Source organism: Mesoplodon mirus (genome assembly GCF_964341445.2).
Source record: "Mesoplodon mirus genome assembly, chromosome: 18".
Taxonomy (NCBI): Eukaryota; Metazoa; Chordata; class Mammalia; order Artiodactyla; family Ziphiidae; genus Mesoplodon; species Mesoplodon mirus.
The window spans coordinates 27890287-27917532 of NC_138994.1; the positions used below are offsets into that span (position 1 = coordinate 27890287).

The following is a 27246-nucleotide window of genomic DNA, read 5'->3' on the forward strand; positions in this document are numbered from 1 at the left end:
GGGGGGCTGGGGAGCGGAGGCAGCAATTTGGGTCCTGGGCCCCAATTCTCAGCCTGCTGGACTAGAATCTGAGGATGGCCTGGGCTGGGGGCCGTGTGGCCTGGTGGGGTGAGCTGGCCCAGCCCCTGCCTGGGCGGTAGGGTGTCCATGGGCCTGCACTGGCGGGGAGGGGGGCAGTCTGGGCCCAGACTTCCGTGCTGTCTGGAGGTGGGGCAGGGCCTGGCTTCTTACAAGAAGGCGCCCAGGCTGGCCCAGTCATGCAGGTCAGAGGCCAGTGTGGCATCCCCGGCCTCAAAGAGGGGCTCGGGGGGCAGGGAGCTACGGGTGCTCTCGTCCCAGGGGTGCTCCAGGAAGGATGTGGCCAGGAAGGTCTCATCAAAGTCCAGGCTGTCGGTAGCCTGCTCCGCTGGAGGCCCCCAGATAACAGGGCAGTCGATGTGGTGGCCATGGATGGTGAGGTCCACGTCCCCGTGTGAGGCAGGGCTCAGCGGCGGGATCAGCTCCGAGATCTCCAGCGTGCCCAGCTCCCCGTCCAGCGTGCCAGCATCCAAGATGGCCTCCCAGTCAAAGTTGCCCTTGAGGGGTTCCAGCTCACCCTGCTCCTCCTGGGTCAGCAGCAGGGGGCTGGAGGGCCGCGGGACCTTGGCCTCCTGCTTGGGCAGCGGCTGTTGACGCTTACGCCCCAGCCTGCCCTCGCCTGCACCCCAGCCCGCCTCCCCAGTGGCCTCCTCGAACTCCCGCAGCAGCTGCTGGGCCTCGGTGCTCACGGTCAGTGGCCCGGCCCATGGGGCGGCGCTGGGCTCTGGCACGGCCTGGCGGGCAAAGGCCGGGTGGATGTGGACTGGGGGCAGCCGCCGCTTCTTCAAGGCCCCACTCAGCAGCCGCTCGGCGTACTGGGGGTCGATGCACCAGAAGCCCCCCTTGCCTGGCTCGTCCTTCTCCCGAGGCACCTTGATGAAGCCCTTGTTCAGGGACAGGTTGTGGCGGATGGAGTTCTGGACACAGGGAGGTAGGAGAGAAGGAAGACAGCTGGGAGAGTGGGTGGGGTCAGTGATGGGGGGCTCCTAGAGCCACTGCCAGTCCCACCACCACCTTCTCTCCGATGGGGGCAGGGGAGACAGAGGCGCTGCTCTGAGCGGGAGGCTCTGGGACACCAGCCACGGGGCACCAGGAGCTGGGAGTGCTGTCGGGGGCTTTTGTTCCCTTTGGCCAAGATATCTGCCTGCTCGGTCATCCGAGCCCTGAGCCGCAGGGTGGCTCTCAGTGCCAGCCTGTCCTGCCCTCCCTCCCTTACCCCGCTGCTTGCGGCCTCTGGTCAAAGACCTTGGCTCCCCCAGGTCCTGGACGGCCATCTCCCTCTGCCTGGGCCTGGCTGGCCTTCTCTGTTTGTGAAATGAGTGAGTGGGTGTGAGGGTGTGTGTGTGTGGGGGGGGATGAAGTGTGGGAGGATCTGATGACTTTCCTTGTTTCTAGAGCCGGCTGCTGGCCTGGGCCCTCACCCACCATGTCCCCCTCCTCCCACCCCAGGCTCTGAGGCCTCAGGTGATTATTACCCAGCCAAGAGCATAGCGCTCATTCCTGGGGCCTCTCAGGCTTGGGGTAGGGTGGGGGGTGGTGGAGGGTCTCTGCTTTCTCACCAAGGTTACAAATGGTACCTGCCCCAGGGTCAGGGCCCAAGCAATCGTGGAATAGCTGTGATTACAGGAACTCTGATCCTGTGACCTGTGCCACAGGGAAGGATCTGTGCATCCTCAGGGTCTCTGTCCCCAAGTAGCCCCTGATCCTGATGGTCGAAGAGGCTCAGGGCAGCGTGTGCCCAGCCTGAATCACCATCCTGCCTTGTTCAGGCCTGGGTGCACAGTCCAAACCACGCTGGGGCACAGGGGTCTGGGGCCTGGTGGGTGGGGCCGGCAGGTGAGTAGTGCCCCCTGGCAAGACTGGGAGGTTTACATGGTGGTCTGGGCCCCTTGGCTGCTCTGTGCCAGGTTCCGGAGACTTGGAACATGAAGCCAGTGTGGGAGGAAAGAGCCCCTGTGGAAAGCACGTGGCTGAGGTAATTGTCCCCCCAGGGAGTTTGATGAGAAGAGGGGGAGGAGTGTAGGCAGGAAACTAGGGAGGGCTTGGGGTGGGGGCTGGCACAGCAGCTTTCGGAAGGCCCCGTAGCCCTTCCACTGGGACACCGATGGCCTTCACACCCCGCAGCACGCCCCTCTCCCCTCCCAGAGCCCCTCCAGCCAACTGAAAGCAGGCGGGATGCAGAGTCTGGCAGGAACGATGCTCTGCCTCCAGTCAGGCCCTGACAAACTGACCTTGAGGAGGGGAGTGTCGAGGAATTCCAGGACTTGGGACAAAAATGTGTCCCTCAGTCCATCAACCTACCCTGGGGGGCTGTGTCCACGCATAGTTCAGCCCTGGTCTTTGGGCTGAGCCTGCCGGATGAGTGACAAGTTCTTTCCCCTTGAACCTCTATGTCGGCACCCCTGCAGCCCTCTGAACATCCTCCCTCCTCCGTCTCTGAAGTCAAAGGGGCAGCAGTCCAAGCACTGGGCTCCCTTGAGGTCCTTCCTGGACGGCCTTCCTCTCTCGGGGCCCTGGCCGTACCGCGCCTACTTGGCCTGCGGATCTGGGATGTGAGTCCAGTCCGCGAGGGCATGGGGAGGGAGGGAGGGAGTGCCTCCCTACCTGCCAGGTGGGATCAGCGTGGCGGAAGTAACAGAAGTTGTCCGTGATCCACTTGTAGATGGCCGACAGGGTGATCTTGGTGGCCTTGCTGGCCTGCATGGCCATGCAGATGAGCGTGGCATACGAGTAGGGCGGCTTCACGTGCGGGTTGGTGGCGTAGTCCACGTCGTCGGGAGGCGAGGCCTGCAGCCCCGAGGGGGCGCTCCGCGGCGTGCAGGAGGACGTGGGCTTGCCGGGTGTGTGCGGCTGCCCCAGGCAGGCGGGGTCCGCCGCCAGGGGAGACCCCGGCTCGGCCGAGCCTGCCAGCTCGTGGGAGCCGTGGGGGTCGGTGTCCCCCGAAGGCAGGGCGGGGAGCTCGGCGTTGAGAATGGAGAATTCCTGCAGCCACTGCAGGCTGGTCAGGCTGTCATTCAGGGCGTTGGACTCCTCCAGGCCGCCTTCCGGTCCGGCCTCCTCCGCTGCCCCTGCTCCCGAGACGCGTAGCCAGCTCTCCGCCATATCTGCGGGGACTCTCCGAGGGGGCTGTCAACATCCACGAGCCGAGCCGAGGGTGGCCGCCGAGCTCTCCGGCCCGCTGACTCCCGCGGCTTCAGTTACGCAGCCTCCCGGAAGCGGGCTTCCATCCCGCGATCCGGGGGTAGCCTCCTCCAAACGGAATGTGGTGCCTGCGGGGACCAGAGCGGGAACTGAGCCCTCTTTCCCCACCCCCGAGGGGAGAGTGTGGGCGAGGGGGGAGGCTCTTACTAAAATCCTTCCTGCAGCTGGGGAGGATCTTTTACTGCCGACGTCTGGGAAACAGAAGGTGTGCCCGGGGCTCCGACCCACACGGGGTTCGCCTCGCTCTTTTCCTCTTGGATCTTTAAGAGGAGACTTAATTAGCCCAACGAGGGAATAGTGTAGGGGCATGCGAGGCCACCCGTTTCTCCCTCAAAGCGGGGAATTAACCCCCCTCTCTCCGTCCACAACCAATGGAAATGGGGCGAGAGAGTCCAGGAGGGCAGTACGACGGGTCGGGGGGCGGGGGAGGTCGTCTGATCTTTGAAAAGGGATATTAGGATGGGGCTCAAGGGGAAGGAAGGAAACAATACAGAGAGTTATAAGGGGGTGGGAAGTGAGTGTCCCCCAAACGCCTCTGATGTCAGTCCCCGGGCCCTCCACTTCCGTCGGGGACGGATGGGAGAGCGGGCTGGTACTGACGCCCTCCCTTCCCACGGCCGGCAGCCCTCCCCGTCCCTTACCTGGCTCAGAGCGCAGCCCGGGCCAAAGGAAGCTTCTCAAAGAAATTCCTCCCACCGCCCACCCTCACCGCGGCTCTCTGCTCCCAGCTCCAGGGCCCAGCCAGCAATCCTCGTCGCCACTCACGCCCGCCGGCGCCTCTCTGAAAGCCAGCGGCCGGGGACCGGCACTCAGTAGCCGCTCGCAAGGCGTCCCCTGCTGCCGTGGCGACGCCCCGCCCATATAAACAGCTTCCGCTTCTGCCATTGGCCAGGGCATCTCCACAGAGACCGCGGGCTCTTAACGGCTCTCTCACGCGGTAACTCTCTTCCAGCTCCCTCCTGCCGCCCTCTCTGGCGCGCGACCCAGCCCCCTACCCGCCACCGCGTCCCGGCTCCGCGCATTCCCGCCCGAGGGCCCCGCGCAGGGCTCGGAGAGGCGCGCGGCTCGGCGCTCCCGCAGAGGCCCCGGGGCCCTCGGCGAGCAGTTCGCCGCGGGAACCGTCCTCCGCCCCACCCCCTTCCCATCTGGGCTGCTCAGAGGTGGCGACGGCTCCTGGGACGCAGCCCGTGGCGCGGGGGCCAGGGCTGGGTGCATGCTTGGGGCTTTCCTTTCCTCTCCTCTGGGCTGCGAGTGGCACTTCCTCACGTTTCTGCGGCCTGTCCCGGTCTCCCGACCGAGTGTCGTCTTGGTGCCCGCAAGCAGGTCTGACTCTCCGATGCCACCTGCCGCTCAGGTCCGCAGAAACCGCAGCCCCGGTCGCAGGCACCCCAAGGCGGCTAGGGTAATCCAGTGTTTCCCGGTAAGCGCCCCCTCCCCGCCCCGTCCTCAGCAAGATTCCCAGAAGCTGACATTCCAGAGGCTTCTTCGGAAGTGCTCTCCCTCCTTTCCAGATAGCCGAGGAAACAGAGCCGTTGGGTGAAAGCCAGGAAAGCCGTGGACTTGCCAAATTCTTTGACTGGGGTCATTTGCCCCATTCATTTCACCAGCCTTTAAGTGACGGACTAACGGTGGACTGTGGTCCTTCCTCCTCCCCTCCCCCAGCCTCCCTCCCGTCACCAGCTTTCCTGCTCTTCAGTTATTGAGGAGCTGCAGTTGGAAGTTCTCTGGTTGAAGGGGGTGGGTGGAGGTGAGGGCTCCTTATCAGGCCTCTGGGCAGGAGCTGTGCCCGGGGGATGGTACACCAGCTCCCACCCAGAAACATGTCTTTTCCTCTACCCCTTGCCCTCTCTCACTCCTCCATGTCCAGCTTGTCTTGAGTCAAAGTTTTTTTTTTCTTCCCAAGTATTTATTGTTTTATTTTAATTTTTATTTTATTTTTTTATTAGTTTCTGCTTTATAACAAAGTGAATCAGTCATACATATACATCTGTTCCCACATGCCTTCCCTCAGGCATCTCCCTCCCTCCCACCTTCCCCATCCCACCCCTCCAGGCGGTCACAAAGCACCGAGCTGATCTCCCTGTGCTCTGCGGCTGCTTCCCACTATCTACCTTACGTTTGGTAGTGTATATATGTCCATGCCTCTCTTTCGCTTTGTCACAACTTACCCTTCCCCCTCCCCATATCCTCAAGTCCATTCTCAAGTAGGTCTGTGTTTTTATTCCTGTTTTACCCCTAGGTTATTCATGACATTTTTTTAAATTCCATATATATGTGTTAGCATACGGTATTTGTCTTTCTCTTTCTGACTCACTTCACTCTGTATGACAGACTCTAGGTCTATCCACCTCAGTACAAATAGCTCAGTTTCGTTTCTTTTTATGGCTGAGTAATATTCCATTGTATATATGTGCCACATCTTCTTTATCCATTCATCCGATGATGGACACTTAGGTTGCTTCCATCTCCGGGCTATTGTGAATAGAGCTGCAATGAACATTTTGGTACATGCCTCTTTTTGAATTATGGTTTTCTCAGGGTATATGCCTAGTAGTGGGATTGCTGGGTCATATGGTAGTTCGATTTTTAGTCTTTTAAGGAACCTCCATACTGTTCTCCATAGTGGCTGTACCAATTCACATTCCCACCAGCAGTGCAAGAGTGTTCCCTTTTCTCCACACCCTCTCCAGCATTTATTGTTTCTAGATTTCTTGATGATGGCCATTCTGACTGGTGTGAGATGATATCTCATTGTAGTTTTGATTTGCATTTCTCTAATGATTAATGATGCTGAGCATTCTTTCATGTGTTTGTTGGCAGTCTGTATATCTTCTTTGGAGAAATGCCTATTTAAGTCTTCTGCCCATTTTTGGATTGGGTTGTTTGTTTTTTTGCTATTGAGCTGCATGAGCTGTTTTTAAATTTTGGAGATTAATCCTTTGTCAGTTGCTTCATTTGCAAATATTTTCTCTCATTCTGAGGGTTGTCTTTTGGTCTTGTTTATGGTTTCCTTTGCTGTGCAAAAGCTTTGAAGTTTCATTAGGTTCCATTTGTTTATCTTTGTTTTTATTTCCATTTCTCTAGGAGGTGGGTCCAAAAGGATCTTGCTGTGATTTATGTCATAGAGTGTTCTGCCTATGTTTTCCTCTAAGAGTTTGATAGCTTCTGGCCTTACATTTAGGTCTTTAATCCATTTTGAGCTTATTTTTGTGTATGGTGTCAGGGAATGATCTAATCTCATACTTTTACATGTCCCTGTCCAGTTTTCCCAGCACCACTTATTGAAGAGGCTGTCCTTTCTCCACTGTACATTCCTGCCTCCTTGATCAAAGATAAGTTGACCATATGGGTGTGGGTTTATCTCTGGGCTTTCTATCCTGTTCCATTGATCTATCTTTCTGTTTTTGTGCCAGTAAAACACTGTCTTGCTTACTATAGCTTTGTAGTGTAGTCTGAAGTCAGGGAGCCTGATTCCTCCAGCTCCGTTTTTCGTTCTCAAGATTGCTTTGGCTATTCGGAGTCTTTTGTTTTTCCAAACAAAGTTTGAATTTTTTTGTTCTAGTTCTGTGAAAAATGCCAGTGGTAGTTTGATAGGGATTGCATTGAACCTGTAGATTGCTTTGGGTAGTAGAGTCATTTTCACAATATCGATTCTTCCAATCCAGGAGCATGGTATATCTCTCCATCTATTTGTATCATCTTTAATTTCTTTCATCAGTGTCTTATAATTTTCTGCATACAGGTCTTTTGTCTCCTTAGGTAGGTTTATTCCTAGGTATTTTATTCTTTTTGTTGCAATGGTAAATGGGGGTGTTTTCTTGATTTCACTTTCAGATTCTTCATCATTCGTGTACAGGAATGCCAGAGATTTCTGTGCATTAATTTTGTATCCTGCTACTTTTCCAAATTCATTGATTAGCTCTAGTAGTTTTCTGGTAGCATCTTTAGGATTCTCTATGTATAGTATCATGTCATCTGCAAACAGTGACAGCTTTACTTCTTCTTTTCCAATTTGGATTCCTTTTATTTCCTTTTCTTCTCTGATTGCTGTTTCTAAAACTTCCAAAACTAAGTTGAATAAGAGTGGTGAGAGTGGGCCACCTTGTCTTGTTCCTGATCTTAGTGGAAATGGTTTCAGTTTTTCACCATTGAGGACAATGTTGGCTGTGGGTTTGTCATTTATGGCCTTTATTATCTTGAGGAAAGTTCCCTGTATGCCTACTTTCTGCAGGGTTTTTATCATAAATGGGTGTTGAATTTTGTCGAAAGCTTTCTCTGCATCTATTGAGATGATCATATGGTTTTTCTCCTTCAATTTGTTAACATGGTGTATCACATTGATTGATTTGCGTATATTGAAGAATCCTTGCATTCCTGGCATAAACCCCACTTGAGCATGGTGTATGATCCTTTTAATGTGCTGTTGGATTCTGTTTGCTAGTATTTTGTTGAGGATTTTTGCATCTATGTTCATCAGTGATATTGGCCTGTAGTTTTCTTTCTTTGTGACATCCTTGCCTGGTTTTGGTATCAAGGTGATGGTGGCCTCGTAGAATGAGTTTGGGAGTGCTCCTCCCTCTGCTATATTTTGGAAGAGTTTGAGAAGGATAGGTGTTAGCTCTTCTCTAAATGTCTGATAGAATTCGCCTGTGAAGCCATCTGGTCCTGGGCTTCTGTTTGTTGGAAGATTTTTAATCACAGTTTCCATTTCAGTGCTTGTGATTGGTCTATTCATATTTTCTATTTCTTCCTGATTCAGTCTTGGCAGGTTGTGCATTCCTAAGAATTTGTCCATTTCTTCCAGGTTGTCCATTTTCTTGGCATAGAGTTTCTTGTAGTAATCTCTCATGATCTTCTATATTTCTGCAGTGTGAGTTGTTATTGAGTCAAAGTATTAAAAGCGTGCTGGAGAAAGTCGGACAGCAACTTTCACAAATAAGCCAACTGCGCAGTTAACACCTCTTCTTCCCTTGTGAACAGTTTTATTCATTTTTAAGAATCATGCAGCAGTCCATAAATATTGCATCCTTGACGTCCCCACTGTAGTGTGCCCATGAGTGTACTCCAGGGAGTGAGGGGTACACAGATGGCACAACAGTACACACATATTTACACACACTAGGTGTGCAGATCCTAAAGCACAGTGAGCAAGCAGCATGCCAAGGTCAGGTGAACAGGACAAAAACCCTCCCCAGGTGAGATGGCTTAACGTGTGTGGATCCGTGCCCAGGAGACGCCCCAGCGTTGGCATGGCCTCTGGTAGGATGGGACTGGGGAGGAGAAGGAAAAAGGGCTCTGTGAGAAGGCTGGGATCACCACACCACCCGGAAGTGAGCTCATAGGTGAGCTCCGACTTGAGTGTGGCAGGAAGGAACCCCAGGCCTCCGGTTAGTCTGTGTCCTTGTGTGAGAAACCAGGCCCCGTCATATTCTCTGTGGGTCAACTGCTAACAACATGACCATCTCCAGATGATGACTGGGGCGGCTGTCCTGTTCCCCGACCAGGCTCTGTGCCCTGTTCCCTGATCCCAGCCCTTTTGGATGGGATATTTCTGCTCGCCAAAGAGCTAAATGAGGGCAAAGAGGTGCGGGGATGGGGGAGAGAGCAGGAACTGTCTGAGAAACAGGAGTGAAGGGTCACTTCTCACCCGGGTATGTCTTGGTTATGGAACCAAGGCCTTGAGGAATCTCTCTGAGCCTCTTCCTGGGAGAAGACAGACCCTCCAGAAAGGGTGAAGACAATGGCTTCCTCTTAGGGTTCCTGGCCACTGTGGCGACTGTTTACCTACATCTCCTTCATCTCAGGTAACACCACACTCTGAATACTACCTGCCGGGAGAGGAGGTGGATCTGTATGCCACCACCCCAGGCTCAGGGAGAGTCCCCTTCCCTAGTGCTTCTGGGGCTCAGAGTTCAAGGAAATCAGGAAGTGTGGTTATTGCTGGAATCATCAATATGAAAGGGTCTGTAAGAATGTTTCGGGGAAAGAAAGGACATTAAAAGGGGTCTGAAACAGCAGAGCCCACTGCAGGATTTCAGAGCGGGTGGACACCGGAACTCAAGGCAGAAGCTGAGATTTGGCTTGGCTCATGTAGTGTCTGTCAGGACCACAGGCCTCCGCCTGCCCACCCCCAGGGCAGGATGTGAACCACAACCACCAGGCAGTGAGGGTCACCACGCACCTGACGGCACAAGGCAGCCACACAGGAGGTGCAAAAGATCCCCCGGCACTGGGCTCTCTTTGAGGCCTTGGGAAGGACCATGAAAAGTTCCTCTAGGGCAACAATTCCAACTACTAATTCAGGCCATCATGGTGGGCATAGCCTAGGGCTCTGTCACATCTCAGCCTCACAAACTGTTGGATCCCACTTTGCTTCTCAATCTCATGCTCCACTAACTAACCACCTCTTCCAAAAGCCAGCAGACAATGCATCTATCAGAGAGCTATGAGGAATCCATTGATAACACTAGTGTTGAGAGACGAACAGCCAACAGCTTACGGTCTTGCTGTTTCAGACTGTTATTTATATGCCTACACTGGACTGGGGTGGGGTGGACATGTGATTTGAACAATATCTCTAAATCTCTGATGAGCCTATGGAAGGCAGTACCTCCGGCTCCCCCCATCAGGCTCAGCTGATCTGGAGGACAGGGGAGGAAAACCGGTGGGATGGGGAGCCTCCCAGACCACCACTGACCCCAGCTCAGCCCTTCCCCCAACCTCCTTTGGGGTTCCTGGGCACCAAATGAGAACCACCGGTCCACCCCTCTCTCAGCTTCTTTCTTCAACTCTTTCAGAAAAGCGGGGTGGAGACGGGGGCAGCAGGGGTAAGAATGCCACCTGACAGGGCGGTAGTGATGAAACGTGATAATATACGACAGTCCCTAACAAGTGCCTGGTACATAGAGGGGGTCAAAAATGCCTTTGCAGTGTCACCTTAGGATGGAGCCCCAGGCCTTCCTGAGTGCACCTGATCATAAAGAACTCCCCGGTAGGTCATCATGTAACTGAGGGGTTCTCAGATTCAAGGCCTCCTTCCTAAGCAGACACACGAGGCATAGCCTCTGCTACCAGAAGCAAGAACTGTTTTCCCAACCAACCTTCTGGTGGTTGCCACTGCTTCTTGTCCTTGAGAGAGGAGCTCCTAATGCATTTTGAGGGAAACCCCACTTACAGTGCAATATGGCTTTCCCTTCTCACAGGAGTCATCCCCCAACGCCACCCCAATCTGCAGGTCTCAGATTGGTTATGATGTCCCAGAGACTAGAAAATGCCAGATGGGTGTTTGTAATGAAGTCACCCAAACTCTTGAGTCTTCTTGGTCTAACTCCTAAGGAGAAAAAAAAAAAAAAAGATACAAAAGAAATAACCAGTCTGTAGACCACAGCTCCACCTGAAGATCAAGATACATCAAGATACAAGTGGAAACATTCCAGAGATCTCTGCAAAGGGTCTCATGAGCTGCAGTTCGAGTGGCTTTAGCCCACAAGGAGAAAAGAGGTTTCCAGTCCCTTCTGAGAGGGGAAGGATCACGGTTGCGGAAGAAGATGAGTCTGGGAGAAGGGTCAGGTGCCCTCAGCATCCAGCTTTCACGTGGGTCTAAAAAGTCTCCGTGTGTCTTGCTGAGGATGCCCAGGAGGTCAGTGGTGCCATGAGGCCAGGATGGGATGTGAGAACGGGAGGAGAGCCCTGGTACAGGGGCTAAGGCTCTCAGATGGCCAAAGGATCCCACACGCAGAGCCTGTTCTCGGGGTCCTCCAGGCTGCCAGAAGATGGGCGTCTGCGCTGCGTGTTCCGACGACTGACCACGTTGTCGTCAGCCTGCCAGGCACCTGAGAAGAGGAAAGGAAGGTTACCGGACCTTTGGTTTGGTGCAGATGGTGTCTCTGGCAGGACAGTCCGGGAGTTTGGCACGAAAGCTGGCAAGATGCGCATTAGCTGGAACTCCCACAGGGTGCAAACCACAGCACGTGAAACTTGGGAGCAGTGGCGTCCACTGGGCGAGGGACAGTCATGGCCACTGTGGCCCACTGATGGAGGGACATGCAGGATGGTCCTTGTTTTGTGAGCTTGCCGTAGGATCCACCTTTGTATCTTTATTTGGTCTTGAAGTTTGCCTAAGTGTTACAGCGGACCAGGAAAAGAAACTGAGTCTGGCTGAGACTTTCACGAGAGCAGGAGGAGGTGAAGGGGAGGGAGAAGAGTGTGTTAATTTGGGCTCAGAGTTAGTGTTTGCTGTGGGGGCCAGGGTGGGGCAGGAAAGGACTGGCTGCCCAGCAGGGTGCCAGGGACCAAATGGCATGGCAGAGAACAGAGTGACAGCTGTTCCTCTCCTTCTGCACCCGAACAGCCCACCGAGAGTTGCTATCAGCTGGTGCCACCAACCCCAGGAGACATTAGCTCCAGAGCTTTGGGGTCCCCCGGGTACCATCCACGAAACTCATCATCTTCCCCCCTTGTCCTGCAGTTCCTGCACGAGAAGCACCCGCTGCCCATGCTGGAAACCCACTCTTGGTGCTTCTCTCTCCTTCATGCTCTGTATCCAATCCATCCTGACCTCCTGCTTGTTCAAGCTCTAGTAAGGTCTAAATCTGTAGTCAGAAAACCGGGATACAGCCCCAGCTTGTAACGTACTGACTGTGTGACCTTGGGCAGGTCACTGTACTTGGAGCCCTGGTTTTCCCATCCATCAGATGGGAGACAAGTACTTACACCCCAGGGATGCCGTGAGACTAAGCGAGGTGACATGGAAGAGTGGTGAGCAGGGCGCCTGACTCACAGAATGTGCGCGAAAACCATCCGCCCCCCAGGCCTTGTTCAGGCTACACTCATCTCCCCCAAGTCGTCCTCCCAGCCCACAGAATGACTCCATCTGATTCAGTCCCCCCAGTGCAGCGAGATGCCCCTTCTGAAGGGAGAGGATGAAGCCCTAACCCCCTGAGTTGGGGGAAAGCCTTCCATTCTCTGGCCGAGGACTGCTGAGCTGCCTCTTCCAGCACCTGCCCCCAGAAGGCCCCCCCTGAAGCCAGATGGGATCCAGCGTGCTCCGAAGTGCTCCCCCACTGGCCCGTACCACCACCCCATTTCTCATGCTGTGTGCAAATTGCTGGATCCTCCAGCACACGGTGATCTCCTCCAGGGCAGAGCCGAGAGCCATGCCCTTCAGAGGGCTCAGTTCGTGGACGGAGCCGGCTGACCCTGGAGGGTGGGCGTGAGGCTCACTGTGTCACATTTGAGGGAGGCCACTCACAAATGTCTGGCGTCAGCTTCAGTTTAGGCCAGCCCAAGACACGAAACCCTTTAATGGCAGAAACACTAGGATTCAGCGGGTATAAATTGTGTATACCCATAAATGTCCTGGTGTGCTAATCCGCCCTAAGGCTCTAATAATAGTCTTGTGGAGGTGGACCCCAGGGGAAGGGGAGTGAGTGGGACAGGAAATGTTTAGGTATCTCTCACAGCCAGATGGAATGCGGGGATCTGTACTCCCTGGGGGTACCGGAGTCCGGCACATGGGTCCACAGTGCTTTTCCCCTCTAAGGGTGACAGGATGCAGAGCAGGCAAGATTGCGCTTTTAAGTTAGGAACCCCCAGATGAAATAAGTTGTTCCTTCATTTTATATAATTTGGTAGATCTCATACTTATTCCTCTGTGTTTAATGGGCAGGACTCCGGAACTGTGGCTGTTTGGTAGGAACGACCAAAAGCAAATGGTAAACAGGAGAGAAGACACACACACACACACACACACACACACACACACACACACAAAGTCAAATCAAAACACTGCCGCAGCCTCGCCGCCACCACCACTGGCTGCCAGGCTGCCTGGCTCTGAATTCTTGAGTCCTTGCTACAAACACCACCGGTCCAGATTCTGAGCCAGGGCTGAAAACTGGCTCCTTCTGAAACAGCCTGAAGACTCAGACCTGAAGTCTCTGATCTCCCCAGCTTCTTGGTACAGTCGGTGGTGCTCTTTCCTCTAAAAAGGCTTCTGCCAGACCCTCGGCGAAACCCTGCTGCTCCGTGCATCCTGGATGCAGAAGGTAAGCCTGGAAGGCGCAGGAGGACTTCCTGAGCGAGTGCTACCATTCTGTCCAGCCCTCAGCCAGAAAAGGGAGCCTGGAGATTCAAAATCCTTCCCGGGAGGTAGAGAAAGGTGGTTCCCACTTAATTCCCTCCTCAGGCTCAGAAACGGGGGAGTGAAGACACCTCTAGAGGCAGATTTGGGGAGCACATCTAGGGGGATTCCACACACCTCTTTCCTGCCTCTACCCAGCCACTAATTAAATTTAAGATCTGTAACAGTTCCACCATCTTGTAGAGTTTCTCTCCAAGAAAAGAGAAAGTTAATTCCGATTTTTCCTTAGTATCTGCGAAGCATAACCCTTCCTAGTGGCGTCTTAGTCTTGGGTTATTTCAGGTCTCCATAAGTACTTTTCTTTTTTTGGCTGCACAGTGGCTTGGAAGATCTTAGTTCTCCGACCAGGGATTGAACCAGGCCACTGAAGTGAAAGTGCTGAGTCCTAACCACTGGACTGCCAGGGAATTCCCTCCATAAGTACTTTTAGATTTCATCGGTATGCCCACTCCTGTCCAATGCCATCATTTAAAAACATCTGTATCGGGCTTCCCTGATGGCGCAGTGGTTGAGAGTCTCCCTGCCGATGCAGAGGACAAGGGTTTGTGCCCTGGTCCGGGAAAATCCCAAATGCTACGGAGCGGCTGGGCCCGTGAGCCATGGCCGCTGAGCCTGTGCGTCCGGAGCCTGTGCTCCGCAACGGGAGAGGCCACAACAGTGGGAGGCACGCGTACCACAAAAAACAAAACAAAACAAAACAAAAACATTTGTATTTCCACTAATAAACTCAAATTATCTTTGCTTTTTCCCATCACACCACCCAGAGCCTTTTCACAGAATTGTCACTGGTCCCCTGGCCACTATCCTGACGCCTGTGTGATACTCCATCAGGTTCCTTGGGGCCCCGTCTACCGAGCATGGCCTCGCGATTATAGTCAGCTCATCACCTACAATGGTCAACTCAGATTTCCTCCCTTTGAGAACCTTGCAGAACAATCTCAGAACATACCATCGCCCCCCCACCTTGGTCTCGGGGCCAAAGAAGACCCACAGGCTTCTTAGCGGAAGAGGTGCTGGAATGACACAGGTGCTTTCTCAACATCACTCCCACAAGGGTGATGAGAGCAGCGAGGATGGGGACCTGAGCCATCCTTGCCGCGAGCTGGGGCTCCTGGCAGAGCACCTGTGGGCCTGGGGAGGGTGGACCATGGGGTGCTCCCCGGGCTCCCTCCTTGTGGGCGCTCCGTGAGGCGAGTGGCATCCGTGTGGGGAGGGAAACAGTGTGGAGAGGGAGACCAAGTGCCTGAGAAGCTGTCCTGATGGCCAAGCCAGCCTGAGGCACCTCAGTCATAGGAAGGAACTTTGAACTTACAGCTGAGCGTGGTGAGGTCTGTTGATTCCATGGGACCTACCACAGTGGATGCTCCTGTCATTAACCTGACATTAACCTGACAGATTCTTCCAGAGAGTTCCCCAGCTCTTTACTACCAGTGTGACGCTAACAGCAGAACCCGAGAAACATTTCACCAAGAGAGCAGATGCACTTTCCTTCTCTCGTAAGAGCCCTTGAGACCTCAGGTTGAGGCTACGATGGGACCCTCAACTCCCTCTCCCGGCAGGCGCCACTGTCATTCGGTTTCATGTCTGGCCTGAACGGTGAAGCCAGTTTAATCTGAGAATGGCTGGCTCCCGAGATCACCGTAAAGAAGCCCAGGCATTGTTTTCCTTCCAGGCCTCGCTCTCCTGCCGCAATCCCAGAGTGGAATAAACATCCACCAGCAGGTTGGCCCGAAGGAGTTAGGGAGAGGAGGAAGCACAAGGCCTGGGGTCAGTTTCCACCAGCATGGGCGGCTAAAACAATTCCCAGGAGCTCTCTCTGCCAAACACGGGGGTTGGTGGGGAGCCACTGCGGGGAGGCAGGAGCCTAGATTCCTCTCTTGAAGCCCAGTGAGCGGCTGGCCGGCACAGCTGCCACAGACTCAGGGCGGAATGAGGGCAGAGATGGCATCTTCCCCAACTAGTGACCAAAACAAATCCTGCCTGTAACCTTTGCCACCGAAGCATCCCCGCTTTTGTGGAACAGGGATTAATCTAGTCTCACAAATATTTATTTTTCCTGGAAAATTTCAGCATATTAAATACAGGCTCTTGCCAGTTAGGAACGGAAGCCTCAGCGAGGGCCCCTCGGATGTGCGTGCGCCCAGCAAGCTTGGGGTTGGGTGTGGGTGAACATGAACTTTCGCACGAAGTCTGGGTAACCTAAATGAGTTTCAAAATAAACAAACTGGACAGACAGACGTACATTTGGCAAAAAGACATGAGAAACAAATGGACAGACAGAAGCCAGGTAAAGAGTGGGAAGGCAGGAAGTGAAGTGTACCCTGGACCTCAGCCACTCTGGCCCAAGCCTGGCTGGGTCAACGCTAAGTGGGAAGGGACCGGAGAGCCCCTGGGAAGGCTGTGGGAGGCGTCTCTGGGGATTACGGCTTCCTCCACCACAAGCCTGCATGGGGCCAGAGGGGTGAGTACATGGGTCTTCTGCAAGCTGATGGAGAGTGGCAACCACAGGAGTTTGTGTCCCTCCAGCACCTGTAACCACGTTGCAAAGAGAGTAAAGCAATGGACCCATGACGGGACCTGGCTGTCCTGAAGCTTAAACATGTCCAGGGCATGTTTAAGAGATTACAGACCACGCAACATGAAGGCAGTCTCTGCTGTGAACCAAGGAGGGGCAATTTCGACCTAGTCCACCAGGCAAGACGTGGCTTTAGAGCCATGGTTGGTGAAGCCCTTGGTGAGCATGGAGCAGAGAGACATCAGTGCCCAGAGTGTGACTGACAGGTGGGCTCCTCCTGAGAACTCATCCTGGATTCAGTTTAGTGTCATGAGAAGGAATAAGGGGCACGTTGATGGCCCTGATTGAATTTATAGAGTTAGGGCTCCAGGGAGAAGAGTTACCCTCGACCCCTGATTGTTCCTTTGGGATCCAAATCTAGGGAGCACAAGGCAACTGGTGGTAGCCCAGGGCTCACTGGGTCACAGAGCTAGTCTATAAAATGCTGGCATTGAAATTCCTCTCTGATCCTAACTAAACACTCTCCTTTGAGTGGCTACAGGTTCCCTTTTCAAGGGCTCAGGCTCTCTTTCCAAGACCTTATCACAGAGGCCGTGTCTGCCTTAAACTGCCTGTTGATGGAAACAAGACCAGGCCCCCTGCCATGGGATCTGCAAGATCATGATGGAGTGGGCACGGTCAGGTCAAATCGGAAGGCTTTGGAGGTATTTTTGTGCCTTTCTCCATGCCCAAATAGATTCGCTTAGAGCAGAGTCGCTCTTTGCCCAAGGACTCTCCCAAGGCTGCCTCACTTCCTTTCAGCAACTGGCTCCCAGCACCTTAGCAAAGCCCATGCCTTCTTGCAGGAACTGCAGGGCAGGAGATGGGTGTCCCAGGGTGAGAGCAGGGGTGCGAGCAGGGGAGCGTCTCCCACCAAGTTCATGTTCAGCAGACTGCCACTCACCGGGTAAGCAGACCGCAGAGCACAGCTTATTGTCCAGTGCTTTCATGCTGGCGATGTCAAAGTCATTGTTATTGTCACACTCCATACCTAGAAATGCGAATGTCCTCTGGCCTGTAACGGAGTTAAGGCAGTTAGAGAGGACCTGGCTGTGTTTTTCTCTGCTTTGCTGTCCTTAAAATAAAAATCTTAAGGATGGAGACAAAAAACATCAAATCATATGTTAAAAAAAGGCAATAATTAAGTGGGGAGAGAGGACAATAAAGGAAACTGCGTGGGTACGTTTGTGTTCTCGCTCTGTTCTGCTCTGTTTCCTTAACTGGCCCCTTTCCAGCCTTCGTTCCAGGGAAATCAGACCCTGGGGAGGTCTGTGGGATTCGGACACGCAGACCCGGGCCCAGAGCAGAGCCTAAGCCAGGCTGGAAGAGCTAGGAGAGCCACGGGGGAAGTGACCCCGGGCTCAGGCCTGTGTCTGTCGGTGCACGTGAGGTGTGTTTATGACCACAAGGCTCTGCGAAATGACTAATACATAAAATGGCAATTAAAGCTCTTTGGTCCCGTAATTTTGCACCTCAAATCAAAGAATCGCATTGCTTGCAAAATTATGATTTATTTTCTTTGAGACTTAATTTTCTATTCTGAAGATGTTTTAAGGGGCTGACCAGAAACCTACAGTCGTGTAAGATGGGAAGGGGACAATTTTAGATGTTATTTTTTCAAGCCCCCACCCGGTTTTTTTTTCCTTGGTGAAAGGGAGAGGAAGAAACATACATCTACTGTGTACAGCATGTCAGGTGGAAACCACATATGGAATGTCAGGCGGAAACCACGTACTGCCCTGTGCCTTTTAGAAGCAAATATTCTACTGGGGACGACAATCACAATGGAGAACTCAGAGCCTTGCGCCCTGAAGACATCAACCGAGGAGAGGTAGCGCCCAACTCCAGCTTGGTTGGCGTGCACGTGCGGCAGAGGCACAGCCTGGGCGACCACCCCTCCTCCGGCACTACTTGGCCAGGAGAGAGTGGTCATGTGTACATGCGCACCCCCTGCACACCACACAACCCCCCAAGCAACTGCCATGGCCAAAGCAGAAGCGACTAGCATGACATCTGCATCCAGGCTGGGATCCAGGTTTGCTCTGGAGGTTGCCCTTCTGTGGAGGCACCTCAGAGGAGCAGACGGAAGAGACACCGGTTCCTGGGACGCCTGGTCCTACAATCCCAGGTGGGATTCCCAGCTCGCCTACCTTTCCCCCCCCCCCCCGCCACTTCCTTGCTCTATATGTAGGTCGTTCCTTCGCTTCTCGGCTTACTAGAAACCAAATTCTTCCGACTGAAGATATGATTGACCTTATTTACAAAACAGAAATAGAGTCACAGGTGTAGAAAACAAACTTATGGTTATGGCGGGGGGCAAGGGAGGGGAGGGATAAATTGGGAGATTGGGATTGACATATACACACTACTATATATAAAATAGATAACTAATAAGGATCTGCTGTAGAGCACAGGGGACTCTACTCAGTACCCTGTAATGGCCTATATGGGCAAAGAATCTAAAAACAGAGTGGATATATGTATATGTATAATTGATTCACGTTGCTGTACAGCAGAAACTAACACAACATTGTAAACCAACTCTTCCAATTAAAAAAAATATCTACTTGAGGCCTGAATGATGGTAAAGAGAATCGTTCCAATAGCCTACAAACACTAGTGTACGCTGAGCTGCTAACGTCTCTTCACCTCACCTTTGCTGTGCCGCCAGGGCTGTGATCCTTCTGCTACTGTAACATCAGCCGTTTTCTTCACTAAAGCAGGAAAACCTACTGCCTAACAGTCGGTTCCCCCAAGGGGAGGAAGCTGTTCTCCTGCTGCAGCTGAACTTTGGGGCTGCTAGAGCAGTTCTGTGAGACTCGGCTGAGAAGCTGAAGCAGGAAGGAAGGTGATGGCAGTTGCCCAAGAAGCTTCAGGATCTACTCAACGTAGATGGAGAACTCCATGTATCTTCTGCAGCCTTGGCTCAGAGGCCCAGAAAGAGCCAGGAAGGCTGCTGAGGTCCTCAGATACCCTGCTTGCTTTGATATTCCATCAAGAAGACAACCTTACCCCAAAGCCACACCCTTGAGCAGTGCCACCAAGTCACACCAGTGCCCCTTTCTCTACCCTTCAGAGAATACCCGGGAAAGAAATATAATAAAAGGGAGCAAAAGACCAGGTCTTTTACCATCTTCTTGGGTGGGTGATCCGTCCTCTTCTTCTAGAACCTCATTTCCCTAGGACAGAAGGAAGGCACTGTGAGTCCATAAAGCAGTGAAATGAGCCTACTGATTGTCAGAAGACAGAACTAATCACCCTCATGGTATCCATACATTTTCTGTCTGTGTGAGATGGCTGGGAGGCCCAGCAGAGGCAGATTTTGCTTGGCGAGGCAGGATCGGCCCGTAGGGACCAGGTCTGAGGCACGTTCCAGAGGGACCAGGTCTGAGGCACCTTACAGAGGGACCCTGGGACTGTCAGGATTAGCCTTGGTTATAGTTTAGCTCACACTGTTTCTCTCAGGTGGAAATCAAAGTTGTCAAATGAAAAAGCAAACCGTGAGATCATAAAACTTTCAGGAACCCTTTAGGATCCCCAATTCCATCCAGATACTCCTTTGAGAACATCTGGCTCAAGAGAAAGTTGTAGAGTCCCCACTGGGAGCTGGGCATTCCATATACTTCAGGCACACCTCCGTCAGAGCACTGCTCACGCTGAGTTATAACTCTGATTCCTCCATCAGATGGAGCTCCGGGATGGGTGGGATGGGTGGATTGGGGGTGTGGGCAGGCAAAAGCCATGTCACTCGGTCTTTGTGTCCCCCAGTGCCAGGAAGATGTGAGATGCCTGTGCCAGGTAAATACTAAGTGAATTGGAGGACAAACACCCTCTCAAGGGTCTGGCCTGGAAGACTTCCCTCTGGAACTCACCCCACGCCTATTACGCTGAGACCAGCGCCCTCTGCTAACCGGACAGTCCCTCTGCTCTGCACCCTGCCTCTAACAGATCCAAGTGCACCACCTTGGAAGGCTTCTTCCAGAAGAGCTCCCATCCTATTTGCATCCTGTGCCAGCGCCGGCAGTCCCTCTGACCGGGGAGGGGCACCAGCGTCCACCTTGCTCTTACCTCTGCATCCTGCTCTTCAGCGGTGGCGACGAGGCCCGCAAAGTTGCAGTCTGGAGACGCCGCTGGCGTCACCTGCAAAGGAGCAACAAAAGTCAAGGTGCAGATGCCACCGGCTCTCCTACCCAGCTCGCCTGGCCGCAAGCGCAAACCAAGTCCTCAGGACAGAAGTGGTGCCACATGGAAGATCACATCTGAGGGAGTCTGTGATTCAACAACCCGGTACCGTGTTTTCCAGGGCTCCCCTCCCGAGCACTGGGGGGCTTTGCTGATCTCCCTGGCAGGCCCTGGACTGAGCTCCTTGGGACTCGAGTACAGAGCAGAGCAGAGCGGCGAGGGAGATCCCATGCTCCTCTCTTACGTCTCCTTCTTCTGAGGGGGTCCTGCTGGCGGCCCGGGGGCAGGGGAGAGCCTCCCCGTCCTCTTCCGTGCCAGGGGCGATGTAGGAGCCGGACATGGAGGAGACGGTGTCGGTGCTGATCTGGGAGGACACCATGGACATGACCTTCCTTCTTCAAGTCTGGGTCCCCAGTATGTTGAGGGGGGCAGAGGCGGGGAGAAGAGTGTTTCCTGCCCTCAGCTCAGCTCTTCAGGAGGCCTGGCGCATTTGCTTCAGGCCAGCATGGAATCCCATCCCGGGGGCCTTCCCATCACTGGAGCTGAGAGTGGCCTGTCCCGAGGGCAGACGGGGAAGGTCTCCGAAGACTGAGTTCCTGAACATTGCCCCTCATCCCTTTCCTGGCTGGTGATACATGGGGGAGGGAGGATAGGGAAGAGGTGGAAAGTGAGGAGACAGAAAGCTAGCTTCTTGCTTTGGGAAGGGACTGTACCACACCTGAGGGTCAAGTGGCTGAAGGGCTTCTCACCTCAAAAGTGGAGATCAAAGGAAATGCGAAACCTGCCCAGAGAGCTTGAGTCATGGGCTCAAAGCCACACAGGGCAAAAGAGAAAGGACAACTCAGTGCAACATGGTGTCCTGGATTGGGATGTTGGAATGGAGAGGAGCATTCCTGGGGTGATCTGCAAGACGTGAAGGGGGTCTGCGGTTACATGGGATTACCAGGTCAGTGTTCATTTCCTGATTGTGATGGTGGTACTGGGATTATGGAGGTGTGTCCTTGTTCTAAGGAAACACACACTAAAGTATCTAGTGCTAATGGGGCAGCCTGTCTGCAACTTACTGTTAAGGGCGCAAAATATATATTGACTGGGATTACAGCGAATCTCTAAATAAATACGGAGTCACTGAACGTTTTTTCAAAAAGCCACCCAGCCAAGGGCCGGGGCAGGGATGAATAGGAGGGACAGGATCCACTCACACTTCCCGCCTCCTCCACCGCCAACCCCCAAACGCTGCCTGCTGAAAGGGTGTGTGAAGCCCTGTGTTCTGGCCGCTTCGGAGCCCCCTCTTAGCTTTGGCTGCTCGTTGGCAGCATCCATGGACCCTTAAAAGTGCCAGTGTTTGGGTCCCAGCCCCAGAGACGCTAGTCCCAAGCATAGGGATTTTCAGGAGCTCCTGGGGATTCTTCCTGGCAGCCAGAAGCTTCTTCAGCCTTTCCTTACCTGGCAGGCAGTTCTGCCAGCCCCTGACCTTGCCCCTCTTCCCCCAGCATGGGCCCAGGCAGAGGGTGAGGAGGGGGGACAGTGACCGGCCCCACCTGTCAATCCAGGATGTACCCCTTTTGGCGGGGGCTGGAGGCTGAGCCTGGGGACCAGTGGAGAGGCTGGAGCCCCCATGTTCCCCCAGTGCTGGGGAGCGTGGGCAGGAAGGCCGGAGGGTGGTGGGAAGAGGGAGGGAGTCGTTGCTTAGGGGGTGAAGGGAGTCTCAGAGGGAGGTTGGGGCAGCCTCCTCAGCAAGCGGTGGGAAGGGGATGGGCTGCCTCCTGAGCTCTGTAAGGCCCCAACCCGCCTGGCCCTGCAGTGTGCGCACCCTTCGAAAATATTTTGAGTAATTAGCAAGGGAAAGCAGCAAGTTGGCGGGGGAATGCCAGGTTGTCCTGGAGCCAGCCTCCAGTGCAAGGAAAGAAAGGGGCCTCAGGAGAAAGGGGCCCGTGGAGGCTGGGCAGGATTGTGTAGGACAGTGCCCGTTTGTGTGTGTGTGTGTGTGTGTCTGTGCGCACGTGCACGTGAGTGCTGGGGGAAGGGGCTGTGCACCACAAGGGCGTGCTGGCGGGGCCAGGTGCAGGCTCGGGGGAGAGATGGGTTCCAGGCAAAGCTGGGGTGAGGGGGTGGAAAGGTGCCTGCTGAGTGTCACATATTTGCTGTGCCTCAGTTTCCCCATCAGAACTCTGGTACGTTGATTCCTCACAGGCTGGAGCTGTAGGGTCTAGGCACCCCGTCTTCCGTCTGCCCTGATGGCCTCCCTCAGCCCCAACCTGCATTGGAGGGAAGGCCCTGGGCGGGGTGAATGAACCCCAGGGTGGCAAGTGGGGCCCCAGGGGCTGGGGCCCTCTGACCTCACACCCTGTCCCTTCAGGAAGGGACCAAGGGAGGGAGGAGCTGGAGACAGGCCCAGGCGAGGACCGCAGGTGAGTCTGGGCAGGCCCTCAACTTGGGCGAGGTGGGGAACGTGAGCCGAGCCCTGGGCAAGAACGGCCTTTGTGAGTGAGTCCCCAGGGCCAGGGAGGGGGCTGTGCCTCCTTTGCCGCCTGCTCCTCGGGGCTGTGGGTACAGTCTCCCCATTGCACATAGAGAGGTGCCGAGGCCCTGGCTGCAGGGGACCCCCGAGGGCCGCCTCTCAGCCCCTTTCTCTCTGGGCACCCAGAGATCATGAGGAGTGCATCAGGGGACACTCTGCAGGCCTTTGGTGCCCCCATCTTCCTCCCAGCCATTCCCCCTTGGGCCGTGGCCTCCCCAAAACTGGCCCATGCTTTTCCCCAGAGAAAGTTGCAAGCAGGTCCATTTTGAGACTTTTTAAAACTTTAGTTTTAAAAATGTTTTTATTGTAAATCACTTTCTATGAAAAAGGTTAAATTGCCCGATGGGTTAGGAGAGTGGATGTGGGATGCAGCCCAGGGCGTTTATGGTGGAGCAAGACACTCCCCTGCAGGAGTGCAAGCAAGGGCACGGGGCCATCCCCCCATTCCTGGTCCCAGTGGTTCTAGCAAGCACTGCGTCCCTCCCAGTTAAGCCTCAGCTCTAGCTACACTCACTACATTAGTCTGTCTGTCCCCTTTCCCTCCGCAGCTTGGCTGCCCCAGCCCCTAACCCCCAGATCCCCATCTCCCCGCTGCTCTCAGCCTCAAGTTGGGCTCAAAGATTAGGGACACATACCCTCTGCCCCACCTCTAGGGATGAAGCCAGAAGATCCCAGAGGCCTTAGAAAATCTCCTGGCTCCACCCGGCACCCCGGCCTCCTTTCTGTCTCCTCTCTCTTCCCCCCTCCGCCTAGCTCCTCCTCACAGACTGCCGGGAGAGGCCTCTTGGGTGTTCATTTGCAGTCACCTAATCAGCATTGGTTGTACCTGGGAACTTGCTCTGGATAGAGACCTGGGGAGGAGAGCAGGACAGAGAGAAGCTTGGAAGCTAAGGTGTTCTGGGGCGGGCCCTGTACTGATGTTTCCAGCTTGGCCAGGGCCCCTCCAAGCCGCAGCTCTCATAGTGCAGGGCCCTTAGCGTGTCTCTGGGGCAGGGAAGAAGTGGATCAATGAAACACTGTGTGTATGGGGGGCTGGGGAGCGGAGGCAGCAATTTGGGTCCTGGGCCCCAATTCTCAGCCTGCTGGACTAGAATCTGAGGATGGCCTGGGCTGGGGGCCGTGTGGCCTGGTGGGGTGAGCTGGCCCAGCCCCTGCCTGGGCGGTAGGGTGTCCATGGGCCTGCACTGGCGGGGAGGGGGGCAGTCTGGGCCCAGACTTCGGTGCTGTCTGGAGGTGGGGCAGGGCCTGGCTTCTTACAAGAAGGCGCCCAGGCTGGCCCAGTCATGCAGGTCAGAGGCCAGTGTGGCATCCCCGGCCTCAAAGAGGGGCTCGGGGGGCAGGGAGCTACGGGTGCTCTCGTCCCAGGGGTGCTCCAGGAAGGATGTGGCCAGGAAGGTCTCATCAAAGTCCAGGCTGTCGGTAGCCTGCTCCGCTGGAGGCCCCCAGGTAACAGGGCAGTCGATGTGGTGGCCATGGATGGTGAGGTCCACGTCCCCGTGTGAGGCAGGGCTCAGCGGCGGGATCAGCTCCGAGATCTCCAGCGTGCCCAGCTCCCCGTCCAGCGTGCCAGCGTCCAAGATGGCCTCCCAGTCAAAGTTGCCCTTGAGGGGTTCCAGCTCACCCTGCTCCTCCTGGGTCAGCAGCAGGGGGCTGGAGGGCCGCGGGACCTTGGCCTCCTGCTTGGGCAGCGGCTGTTGATGCTTGCGCCCCAGCCTGCCCTCGCCTGCACCCCAGCCCGCCTCCCCAGTGGCCTCCTCGAACTCCCGCAGCAGCTGCTGGGCCTCGGTGCTCACGGTCAGTGGCCCGGCCCATGGGGCGGCGCTGGGCTCTGGCGCGGCCTGGCGGGCAAAGGCCGGGTGGATGTGGACTGGGGGCAGCCGCTGCTTCTTCAAGGCCCCACTCAGCAGCCGCTCGGCGTACTGGGGGTCGATGCACCAGAAACCCCCCTTGCCTGGCTCGTCCTTCTCCCGAGGCACCTTGATGAAGCCCTTCTTCAGGGACAGGTTGTGGCGGATGGAGTTCTGGACACAGGGAGGTAGGAGAGAAGGAAGACAGCTGGGAGAGTGGGTGGGGTCAGTGATGGGGGGCTCCTAGCGCCACTGCCAGTCCCACCACCACCTTCTCTCCGATGGGGGCAGGGGAGACAGAGGCGCTGCTCCGAGCGGGAGGCTCTGGGACACCAGCCACGGGGCACCAGGAGCTGGGAGTGCTGTCGGGGGCTTTTGTTCCCTTTGGCCAGGATATCTGCCTGCTCGGTCATCCGAGCCCTGAGCCGCAGGGTGGCTCTCAGTGCCAGCCTGTCCTGCCCTCCCTCCCTTACCCCGCTGCTTGCGGCCTCTGGTCAAAGACCTTGGCTCCCCCAGGTCCTGGACGGCCATCTCCCACTGCCTGGGCCTCGCTGGCCTTCTCTGTTTGTGAAATGAGTGAGTGGGTGTGAGGGTGTGTGTGTGGGGGGGGGATGAAGTGTGGGAGGATCTGATGACTTTCCTTGTTTCTAGAGCTGGCTGCTGGCCTGGGCCCTCACCCACCATGTCCCCCTCCTCCCACCCCAGGCTCTGAGGCCTCAGTTGATTATTACCCAGCCAAGAGCATAGCGCTCATTCCTGGGGCCTCTCAGGCTTGGGGTAGGGTGGGGGGTGGTGGAGGGTCTCTGCTTTCTCACCAAGGTTACAAGTGGTACCTGCCCCAGGGTCAGGGCCCAAGCAATCGTGGAATAGCTGTGATTACAGGAACTCTGATCCTGTGACCTGTGCCACAGGGAAGGATCTGTGCATCCTCAGGGTCTCTGTCCCCAAGTAGCCCCTGATCCTGATGGTCGAAGAGGCTCAGGGCAGCGTGTGCCCAGCCTGAATCACCATCCTGCCTTGTTCAGGCCTGGGTGCACAGTCCAAACCACGCTGGGGCACAGGGGTCTGGGGCCTGGTGGGTGGGGCCGGCAGGTGAGTAGTGCCCCCTGGCAAGACTGGGAGGTTTACATGGTGGTCTGGGCCACTTGGCTGCTCTGTGCCAGGTTCCGGAGACTTGGAACATGAAGCCAGTGTGGGAGGAAAGAGCCCCTGTGGAAAGCACGTGGCTGAGGTAATTGTCCCCCCAGGGAGTTTGATGAGAAGAGGGGGAGGAGTGTAGGCAGGAAACTAGGGAGGGCTTGGGGTGGGGGCTGGCACAGCAGCTTTCGGAAGGCCCCGTAGCCCTTCCACTGGGACACCGATGGCCTTCACACCCCGCAGCACGCCCCTCTCCCCTCCCAGAGCCCCTCCAGCCAACTGAAAGCAGGCGGGATGCAGAGTCTGGCAGGAACGATGCTCTGCCTCCAGTCAGGCCCTGACAAACTGACCTTGAGGAGGGTAGTGTCGAGGAATTGCAGGACTTGGGACAAAAATGTGTCCCTCAGTCCATCAACCTACCCTGGGGGGCTGTGTCCACGCATAGTTCAGCCCTGGTCTTTGGGCTGAGCCTGCCGGACGAGTGACAAGTTCTTTCCCCTTGAACCTCTATGTCGGCACCCCTGCAGCCCTCTGAACATCCTCCCTCCTCCGTCTCTGAAGTCAAAGGGGCAGCAGTCCAAGCACTGGGCTCCCTTGAGGTCCTTCCTGGACGGCCTTCCTCTCTCGGGGCCCTGGCCGTACCGCGCCTACTTGGCCTGCGGATCTGGGATGTGAGTCCAGTCCGCGAGGGCATGGGGAGGGAGGGAGGGAGTGCCTCCCTACCTGCCAGGTGGGATCAGCGTGGCGGAAGTAACAGAAGTTGTCCGTGATCCACTTGTAGATGGCCGACAGGGTGATCTTGGTGGCCTTGCTGGCCTGCATGGCCATGCAGATGAGCGTGGCATACGAGTAGGGCGGCTTCACGTGCGGGTTGGTGGCGTAGTCCACGTCGTCGGGAGGCGAGGCCTGCAGCCCCGAGGGGGCGCTCCGCGGCGTGCAGGAGGACGTGGGCTTGCCGGGTGTGTGCGGCTGCCCCAGGCAGGCGGGGTCCGCCGCCAGGGGAGACCCCGGCTCGGCCGAGCCTGCCAGCTCGTGGGAGCCGTGGGGGTCGGTGTCCCCCGAAGGCAGGGCGGGGAGCTCGGCGTTGAGAATGGAGAATTCCTGCAGCCACTGCAGGCTGGTCAGGCTGTCATTCAGGGCGTTGGACTCCTCCAGGCCGCCTTCCGGTCCGGCCTCCTCCGCTGCCCCTGCTCCCGAGACGCGTAGCCAGCTCTCCGCCATATCTGCGGGGACTCTCCGAGGGGGCTGTCAACATCCACGAGCCGAGCCGAGGGTGGCCGCCGAGCTCTCCGGCCCGCTGACTCCCGCGGCTTCAGTTACGCAGCCTCCCGGAAGCGGGCTTCCATCCCGCGATCCGGGGGTAGCCTCCTCCAAACGGAATGTGGTGCCTGCGGGGACCAGAGCGGGAACTGAGCCCTCTTTCCCCACCCCCGAGGGGAGAGTGTGGGCGAGGGGGGAGGCTCTTACTAAAATCCTTCCTGCAGCCGGGGAGGATCTTTTACTGCCGACGTCTGGGAAACAGAAGGTGTGCCCGGGGCTCCGACCCACACGGGGTTCGCCTCGCTCTTTTCCTCTTGGATCTTTT

General features: G+C 55.6%; 2 protein-coding genes across 2 annotated transcripts; both read right to left on the reverse strand.

The window, feature by feature from the left end:
* Positions 1-227: 227 nt before the first annotated feature.
* LOC309793571 (forkhead box protein J1-like) lies at positions 228-3180 on the reverse strand (the record flags this gene model as incomplete). The annotated part of the gene is made up of 2 exons (XM_082604155.1): positions 228-995; positions 2683-3180. The coding sequence occupies 2 exons, from the start codon at positions 3178-3180 to the stop codon at positions 228-230; spliced, it is 1266 nt and encodes a 421-aa protein (XP_082460281.1).
* A 20750-nt stretch (positions 3181-23930) lies between these two features.
* On the reverse strand, positions 23931-26882 carry LOC309793853 (forkhead box protein J1-like; the record flags this gene model as incomplete). Its single annotated transcript, XM_082604630.1, has 2 exons — positions 23931-24698; positions 26385-26882. The coding sequence occupies 2 exons, from the start codon at positions 26880-26882 to the stop codon at positions 23931-23933; spliced, it is 1266 nt and encodes a 421-aa protein (XP_082460756.1).
* Between the last annotated feature and the right edge of the window lie 364 nt (positions 26883-27246).